The sequence below is a fragment of the Mus caroli genome, chromosome 4 (genome assembly GCF_900094665.2).
Source record: "Mus caroli chromosome 4, CAROLI_EIJ_v1.1, whole genome shotgun sequence".
Classification (NCBI taxonomy): Eukaryota; Metazoa; Chordata; class Mammalia; order Rodentia; family Muridae; genus Mus; species Mus caroli.
In genome coordinates, this window is record NC_034573.1 from 106,498,915 (window position 1) to 106,508,567 (window position 9,653).

At 42.9% G+C, this 9,653-nt stretch overlaps 1 protein-coding gene across 1 annotated transcript; it reads right to left on the minus strand.

Annotated features, from left to right (window-relative positions):
- Nucleotides 1–2,126: 2,126 nt before the first annotated feature.
- LOC110292166 (cytochrome b-c1 complex subunit 6, mitochondrial) lies at nucleotides 2,127–9,600 on the minus strand. Its single transcript, XM_021159297.1, has 4 exons — nucleotides 9,450–9,600; nucleotides 5,479–5,499; nucleotides 4,598–4,759; nucleotides 2,127–2,334 (listed from the first exon to the last, which is right to left on the minus strand). Exons 1-4 carry the CDS (start codon nucleotides 9,501–9,503, stop codon nucleotides 2,302–2,304), a joined length of 270 nt encoding a protein of 89 aa, XP_021014956.1. The 5' UTR covers nucleotides 9,504–9,600; the 3' UTR covers nucleotides 2,127–2,301.
- Between the last annotated feature and the right edge of the window lie 53 nt (nucleotides 9,601–9,653).

Sequence of the window (9,653 nt, forward strand, 5' to 3'; positions counted from 1 at the left end):
CTGGCTATCCTGTAACTAGCTCTGTAGACCATGTTGGCCTCAAACTCAAGAAATTCACCTACCTCTGCCTTCCAAGTGCTAGGATTAAAGGTATGTATCACCACAGACTGGCTCCTTTACTTCTTTTTTTTTTTTTTTAAATTCTTTTAGGGAGGTTTATGTTGCCCAGCTACTAAACTCCTTGATTCAAATGATCCCTTAGTTCCCCAAATAGCTGAGATAATCCTAGTTAAGGAGTCAAGGCAGGAGAATCACTATTTGGAAGCTGGGATTACAGGAATATGCCACCATGCCCAATCTCACGCCTTCTTTTTAAAAATCTGTGTGTGTTTATGGCCATGGCAAAGGCGGAGGTGGAGGCAGGGTGGAGCTACATGCACATGTCACAGCACACGTGTGCTGGCATGGAGACAAGTATTTTCATCCACAACACTATAGGGTGGCTTCCTTTTTAAAGAGTTTTGTTTTTATGTTTGTGTGAGCACTCACGTATTCATGCATGTGGTGGCTAGAAGTCCATGTCAAGTGTCTCCAGGCTTCTGAGGGTACCAGACACACATGTAGTATACTTATATACATGCAAACTAAACACTCATATATATGAAATAATATAAATCTGTAGTGTAGTGGTGTATACCTTCAATCCCAGCACTTGGGAGGCAGAGGCAGCCTTTATGAGTTTGAGGCCAGCCTGGTCTACAGAGTGAGTGAGTTCCAGGACAGTCAAAGCTGTAGAATAAGATCCTGCCTGGAAAAAAACAAGAACAAAACAAAAAAAAGTAAGAACTCTTTAAGCTAGGAGCATGCCTTTGATTCTAGCACTCGGGAAGCACTGACAAGCAGACCTCTTGTGAATTTAAGCTAGCCCAGTCTAATCTACAATGCAAATTCCAGGCCAGCCAAAACTACACAATGAGACCCTATCTTAAAACACACAATTTTTAAAAATTATTTTATGTGCCTTGTCTGTATGTACGTCTGTGTGAAAGTGTCAGATCTCCTGGAACCTGAGTCATGGTTACAGACTGTCATAGGGTTTCCATTGCTGTGAAGAGACACGACCACCAAGGCAACTCTCTTAGAAAGGCAAACATTAATTGGAGCTGGCTTACAGGTTCAGTTCATTATCTTTTTTTTTTTTTTTTTTTAAGTACACTGTAGCTGTCTTCAGACACACCAGAAGAGGGCATCAGATCTCATTACAGATGGTTGTGAGCCACCATGTGGTTGCTGGGATTTGANAAGTACACTGTAGCTGTCTTCAGACACACCAGAAGAGGGCATCAGATCTCATTACAGATGGTTGTGAGCCACCATGTGGTTGCTGGGATTTGAACTTAGGACCTTCAGAAGAGCATTCAGTGCTCTTAACTGCTGAGCCATCTCTCCAGCCCCCTCAGTTCATTATCAAGACAGGAAACATAGCAGCATCCAGGCAGACATGGTGCTGGAGAAGGAGCTGAGATTTCTACATCTTGATCCAAGGCAGCCGAAGAGACTGACTTCTAGGCATCTAGAAGGATTTCAAAGACCACCCCCACGGTGACACACTTAAACAAGGCCACACCTCCCTGGGCCAAGCATATTCTGTATGGTAGACAGACCCATCCTATTACTAGGGATCATTTACTTGCTAGGTAACAGGAATTAATTACATTTTATCCTTTACATGTATGGGACAGGGGGTGGGTCTTTTCATGTAGCCTAGGTTGGCTTTGAACTCATCCTACTTCAGGCTCCCTGTTGCTAAGATTACAGACATGCATAACCACACACTGCACAAAGTTCAACCCGGATACAGTTCCTAGAACCACCACCACAACAACAATAAATAAATAAAAAAGAGGGGGAGGGGGTAGGGAGGAATCTCAAAGGAACCAAGTTTGTGTCATATCTGTAATATGAAAATCAGGAGGCTGAGGCTGGAGGATTAAAAATTTGAGAACTAACAAGGGCAATTTTGCAAGACTTACAAAATAAAATAGAAAGGTGAGATGCAGTTCAGTGGTAAGGTACTTGCTTAGCATGTACAATACTGTGGGTTCAATTTTATGGGGGAAATTTTTTTAATATTTAAAATATAATAAAATAATAAAGTAAGGGTATGGCAAAGGAAGGACAAAGAGCAAGTTTGCAGATCAGTTTATTAAGATGAAGTCACTGCTAGTTACACAGAAGAGAAGCTACTGCCAAAGTCAGTGAGGTTCTCAAGAACTCACTACATTAGACACAGATGTCCAGAACCACAAGGAACTGTTCCTGATTCCCAGTGACAAGGCTGAGGAGGACGAATCTGCACATTTACTTCAAGTTTTTAAAGAGCTTGTGGGCCACCTAGACAAGAAAAAGAAAATAATGTCACCACTTAGCTTTAATGTCACAGGGCACAGGTCCTTCCTGGCCTGAACAGTAGAGCTCCTGTCTTGACCCTCATTCTTCAGCATGCCCTACGCAGGCCCTACGCAGGCCCTAGGAACTCCCATGGGGTACCTGACTGTCCTGTCTGCAACTCTGAAGGTTTTTTTATCGTTTACTTCTTTTAGAAGTTGCATGTAGGGGCTGGAGAGATGGCTCAGAGGTTAAGAGTACCAACTGCTCTTTCAGAGGTCCTGAGTTCAATTCCCAGCAACCACATAGTGGCTCACACCATCTATAATGAGATCTGGTGCCCTCTTCTGGCCCGCAGGCATATATGCAGGCAGACCACTGTATACATAATTTAAAAAAAGAAGAAAGTTGCATGTACTCTCCTGCAAGCTTCCACCACATCACCACACACATCTGTTTTTACAATTACCTTGGCAGGAATGTGCCACCACCCTACTAGAAATCTAAAACTTTTTCTATTTCTCTTGATATGTATGTGGGAATGGAACTGCTGCTCAGTGTTAACTGTGGCCACACGCTAGATCCCTGCTTAACTCTTTTTTTTTTTTTAAACATTTATTTATTGTTATATGTAAGTACACCGTAGCTGTCTTCAGACAGACCAGAAGAGGGCGTCAGATTTTATTACGGATGATTGTGAGCCACCATGTGGTTGCTGGGATTTGAACTCAGGACCTTCACAAGAGCAGTTGGTGCTCTTAACCACTGAGCCATCTCTCCAGCCCCGCTGCTTAACTCTTTACCCTAAAGAGAAAGATCTCCCTGCTTAGACCAGGCTTGGCTTCAAATACCTGGCCTCCAGTGACACTCCTGCCACAGACTCATAAGTGGTTAGGACTACAAATGTGTACTACCACCGTAGGCTCTACGTTTGCCTCTCTAAGGAACTGCTAAGCTACTTAACACCAGCGGTGCTACTTTTTATTTTTATCAGCAAAGTGTGAAATTTCCACTTTTCCTGAATTTCTCTAACAGGTAATACTACCCTTCAGACACTCTACCCCCTACAGGTCATCAGACCCAGACCTCACAGGCAAGTGCCCTACTAACTACATATAGAATATATTCTCAGGAAGTTGGCTACCCAATCAATTGTCCTTGGTTTTTGAGGCAAGATCTCATTCTATAACCTAGATTGGACTAAAAGTATGTAGCCAAGGCTGGCCTCAAACTCATGGCAATCCTTGTGTCTAAATGGTAAGTACTAGGATTATAGGTCTGAGCCACTATACCTAGCTTACCTAGTCAGGTTTTCTGTTTTTGTTTTGTTTTTTTGTTTTTCTAGACAGGGTTTCCCTATGCAATTCTGGCTGTTCTAAAACTCACTCTAGAGTCCAGGCTGGCCTCACAGACAGAGAGATCGCCTGCCTCTACCTTCCTAGTGCTAGGATTAAAGGTGTTGCCACCAGTGCCCAGCCCTAACCAGTTTTTACAGAACCAATCTTATCAAATTCTGCATATATGTAATATGTGTAAAATACTGTTACATGAAAGAGTGAAGCACAAACTTACTTTAAAAAGAAAAAAAACTATATAAACAACTAGGTACAAGACATTGAAGGCACATATACACAGAAAGATTAGACTATTCAAAGTATAAAATCTGAGCCTGGAGTGATGATCTCTCAGTGGTTAAGAACACTAGCTGCTCTCATAGAGGACCTGAGTTCTGTTTCCAGTACCCACATTTCAAGTCAGAACTGTCCACAAGTCCAGTTACAGAAACAGACTGTCAGCACATACACGGTGCAGAGGCATACATGCAGGCAAAACCCATACACACAAAATTATTTTTAAAATAACAATTTCTTTTTTAAGTTTTTTTGTTTTTTTTTTTTAATATATAATCCAGGGCTGGCGGTGTATCTCAGTGGCTAGAGCATTTGCCTAGCATGCATTAGGCCTGTGCTTTATCTCCAGTACTAAAAGAAAACAATGTATACAATCCAGCGTCCTTAGTATTTAACAATGCATGTTAGGAGGTCATCTTTTTCCCTGTCGGAGTCTGTTTCAATATGTACAGTGGAGACAATGATACCTCCAGCATATGAGGTAAGGATGGGACACCTATGTATATAAAATGCTTCTCACATAACTTGACATCATGGGCCTATAGTAAATGGTTAGATGTATCTGCTTAGAGCATACACACTGTTCAAACTGATAGCCACTGTTTAGCTTTGCCCTTTCTGTCTTCAGACTGACTTACACAGTGGTCCCGTGCATGCAAGAAGTCAAAGAGCTCCTCTGTACAATCCTCTTCTGTCTGTGATCGGGAAGACACGCGATTATCACACAACTCTAGTCGTTCCCGGGCCTTTACACACTTCTCCAGCTGTTCACAGTGCTCTCTCACTGTTGTTAGGGGGTCCTGATGAAGAAACAAGGGGTGTGGGGGGAGAAAAGGAACAAAATGGAAGCTTCAGGAGACATCTACTAAATATAAACAAGTTGGTCTATGAGCAGTATAATCAACAAACAAAGGCGCTATCTCTGAGTCACTACCCAAGCCAGCAGGCAGAGCCATACTACAGCCAGAAGCAGTACCTATTTAATACCTCCTGGCTCTTTGATGCTTAAGCAGTAGGGAAGTTTCAAATTTCTGCCTTCCAAGGTTGCCAGTATACACTGAAAGCCTCAGCCCTATCTGAGAAACAAGAGAGTAAAGGGAACCTTGTCAAGCAGGAAGTACATCGACTGGAGGCATCGTTTTACCCAGCATTAGGATTCAATTTCTCTTATGTAAGACTCAGGCCTGGCCGCCTACTTCCAAAGTCAGAAAAATGCAAACATGGAGAACTAACTAAGAAAATTTCCTTCTAGAGTTCTTTATTAAACACACACAGCAGATGAGTGCCAGGCCTTCAGGATGCTGTCTGATTCCTGGTAGGACCAAAGAAGCCCCAGACCTAGAAAAGACGTAGCTTTCTAAGGCTCCCACTCCCACACAACCTACTGCACAGGAGGTATTAAAGGCTTGTCCAGCATTTTTCCCAAGTAGTCATAGATTCCTTAAAATACCCTGGAGTTTCAATACAGCTCAACCTTCCAATTCTAGTAAGGTAGTTCCAAACTGGAGGCCGTTCTTACCACTAATTCTTCCTCTTCTTCCTACAAAAGGGAAAGAAAATTAAGTTAGCAGCAATCGTATAACAAGCATTTCCCTAATCACATTTATACCATAATTATGAAGAAGAGACTGTATCAGTCACATTATTTTATGATGTTTTGTCATCCTAGCTTCAATCTCAGTGCTAAATCTTGCCTTCCCAGAACTAGCTAATTTTTAGGGATAATATACATTTCCCTAGAAACACACCTTTCATGTACCAATTAAAGCCCATCTACCAAATCACTTTCTTAAGCAAAAGTCTCACACAGCAACTTTGTATTCCCCTATCCAGAGCCCAAGGTCAGCAAGGAACCAGCACCGTAGTTCAGAGCTCACCGGAATTATTCAAACTACCCAATCCTTAAATTGATCAAGCTTGTTCACCTTGCCTCCATCATTCCGCCCCACAGGAACCAAGGCTCTGAACTTTGTTTTCCCTGTGACTCTTTATTTGTGCTTGATATGGTCTCACTGTAGCCCAGACTGGCTTCATATTTGTAACAGACCTCCTACCTCCCCTTCCCAAGTATTGAAATTATATACATGAGTCACTACATCCAGTTTCCTTCCCAACTTTTATAAAAATACTGGTGGTTGTGTGTGTGTGTGTGTGTGTGTAGCATTTGCACATGTGTGTGCAGGTGTAGGTGTGTGTATCATTGTGCATGGAGGCCAACAGGGGAGTGGGCCATCAGGTATCTATCTACAAAACAAAAACAACCTGCCTTCGTTTAACCAGGTGTGGGGTGCTCTCTTGTAAACCCAACACTTAAAAGGCAGAGGACCAGGAGTCCAAGTTTGAGAGTCCAGTCAAGCTGGATGATATATGACCCTGTCTCAAAACTATAATAATAACAACAACAACAACAACAAAATGCCGGGCAGTGGTGGCGCACGCCTTTAATCCCAGCACTTGAGAGGCAGAGGCAGGCGGATTTCTGAGTTCGAGGGCAGCCTGGTCTACAGAGTGAGTTCCAGGACAGCCAGGACTACACAGAGAAACCCTGTCTCGAAACAAACAAACAAACAAACCCAAAACAAAACAAAACAAAAAACAACCTATAATAACTAAAAAATAGCTAAACTTTGTTTATATCCCAAACCAAGTTTAGAAGAAAACGAACTTAAAAATATTTTCACTATTTGTTTTAACTGCAGGGGTGTGTGTGTACGCACATATGAAAATGCAGGTGCCTGTAGAGGCCAAAGGCATCAGATTCCTTAGTACCAAAGTTAAAGCAATTGTGAGCCATTTGTCTAAGTACTGGGAACTGAACCTAGATTCCCTGCAAGAGCAGGACTGGATCTTAACCACTGTATGATCTCTCCAGCACCTTTGCTAGACTCTCAAGTTGAATTTGGAATATGAATATGGTCAAACCTAAACCCTTCTTTAGTCAACTTAAAGTTATAACACTGGCTTTTAACTTGCAGATAAATATAAGAAAAGGGAACACCAGGCCCCACACAATCCACTTCTAATGCCACTGTATAACTTGTAATTAGTCTCCTTTCTTTCCCTAATTGTAAAAATTACCTATTGGAGCACAGGTCCTAAATCTGGCACATGGCACGGTGGTCTATCTGCCTGCTGTAGATACAGGCATCCACATGTGGGAGAAGATAAAGACACACAGGGAAATGAGCTCAACAATAATGTTTCCCAAATCCTAACCAAGACAGTGAGGACAGGAGGTGCCACTGTAACCTCTGCTCTTTACTCTTTACGTGATTGGCAAGGTTTCTCCTAATGTAAAGAGTTACGTAGAATATAGATGCTAGCTTTTCATCAAGTAAGGTTTCTTAAAACGCCTTTCAAGAATTTATTAAGGGGCTGGAGAGATGGCTCAGCGGTTAAGAGCATTGACTGCTCTTCCAGAGGTCCTGAGTTCAATTCCCAGCAACCACGTGGTGGCTCACAACCATCTGTAATGGGATCTGATGCCCTCTTTGCTAGCAGGGCTGGAGCAGGCAAGCGGGGGGCGGGCGGGCGGGTGGGCAGGCAGGTGTGTGTGGGGGGGATTAAAAAACAAAAAAAAACAAGAATTTATTAAAGGGATAGAGAGATGGCTCAGTAGCTAAGAGAACTTGCTGTTCTTGCAAAACAATCAGCTTTGACTCTCTTTTTGTGCTTGCTGAGAATTGAAGAACAGCCAGTGTTCTCAACCACTGAGCCATCACTCCAGCCCCACTAGATTTGACTCTTAACACCCACATGTCATCTCAAGACCATCTCTAACTCCAGTCCCAGGGGATCCAACACCATCTTCCAGCCACATATGTAGGTAAAACAGTTGTATGCATAAAAATAAACTATTTTTTAAAATTCACAAAGAAAAACTATCCCCCTAAAACGAGCCTCTGACACCAGAGCTCAGTGGTAAAGAGCATGCTTAGAATACTTGAGGCCCTGGGTCCAAGCCCTAAAACCATCAGGTAAAACTGCTTGCTACCAAGTTTGATCCCAGGAGCCCATGTGAAAGGACCTACAGACAGACTCAGGCACACACCAACACCCATGCTCACAAAAGATGGCTCAGCAGTTAAGAGCACTTGTCTCTCTTTCAAAAAACCCTGGCTCTTCCTAGCTCCTACATGGTTGCTCAAAAACATAACTCCAGTTCCAGAAGATCTAGCGCCCTCTTATGGTCTCAGAGGGAGGGCATCAGGCATTGCAAGTGGTGCAAAGGTAAACATGTAAGCAAAATACACTTAAAGTAAAAGGGGGGGGGGGAGACACCTGAAATTAGCATTCTAGAAGCAAGACAACTGTGTCATGTCCCAATTGGCATTACTAAAAACACCATGCTAAACAAATCCAACAGATCCTCCTGCCACTGCCTCCTGAGCTGGGATTAAAGACATGGACCACCATGCCCAACTTTCTTAATTTTAAAATTTATATTCTGCTGTGGTATCGTGTTAAACTTTCTGAGCCTCCAGCACTTTCTGAAAATGAAAACTTGAAAAAATTAAGGGATAAATAATTTGCCAACTAATTCCAAATCCATTAAGCCCCGATGGCTTGTCCTGAAGTAGACAAGACAAATGCACAGGAAATGGAAGCAAAGTGAGTCTCGGGCTAGAACTCTGGCTCTCAAGCCTGGACGTCTGCATTGGAGTCCCAGTTGTATTGTCTTGCTAGTTGTGTGCCCTCAGACAAGATAAACTTCCTTGCTTGCGGCCTCATGTAATAAAAATGACAAAAATATATAATGTACCTGATATTTACCTCATGGGAAAACTGTGCAAGTTAAATATCTTAGTGCATATAAAGCACTCAGAACATAAGCAGCCAATATTTATCACAATGATACTCAACGTGGGAAAGAGCTCCCTCTTGCACCACAGAATTACACTACACATTCTTAAACTGTCCCCAAAGGCACAAGTCCTCGGCCATCTCCATCCCAAAAGATAACCACTTTTTGTTGGAGATGCTGGGAAGCGAATACAGGGCTTCTTAATGCTAGGCAGGAGCTTTACCATGAAGCTACACCCCAACTCCTGAAATCACTTTTCCGAAGACTAGGGTCCCCGAAATCTCCATAAATAAATTCCTGACCTAAGCTACGTTAAAGACTAACGTTGGCTTTTTTTTTTTTTTTTTTTTGCTTCACGCACTTATCAAGTTAGAACCTTAAAACATTTATCAAATTAGAACATCAAAAAACGGGAGGGGGGTTGTTGTTTGTTTGTTTGTTTACACAAGTTTATCAGTGCAGCATTATAAACTCCAGTTACACCTTCACATTCCTGGAATGGGGAAGCCAATCCCGAGAAAGACTAGCTATTAATCTGCCCAAGGTCAACCAAAGAATTCTGAAGATACGTAACGGAAACCACCTCTCTGGACCCCGCAAACCCTAGGCTATAAACCCGGACTAAGAGAGCCCCGGGAGGTGCTTTGGTGAGCTAGGTCCCGGGCCCGCCAACCTCGTAGCCTTACCTCTTTGGGGTCTCCGGATCCAGTGAGCATCTTTCGTTCGTCCTCTAGTCCCATGTCCGGAGCCGGTTTGGGATCCAACAAGCGCAACCAGGGTAGCTACTCCACTTCAGGTTTAAGAAGGACTAGTAAGGGTCACTCGACGGATATCCGGCGACCTGGCCGGAAGTGCGGCATACTCCTCGTAGTCCCGAACACACGCACAAA

Coding starts and splice junctions, on each gene's coding strand:
- LOC110292166 (XM_021159297.1), bottom strand. CDS start 9,503: ATGGGACTAGAGGACGAACGAAAGATGCTCACTGGATCCGGAGACCCC. Junction 5,500..9,449: donor GATCCGGAGACCCCAAAGAG/GTAAGGCTACGA, acceptor TCCCTTTTGTAG/GAAGAAGAGGAAGAATTAGT. Junction 2,335..4,597: donor TGCATGCACGGGACCACTGT/GTAAGTCAGTCT, acceptor TTTCTTGTCTAG/GTGGCCCACAAGCTCTTTAA.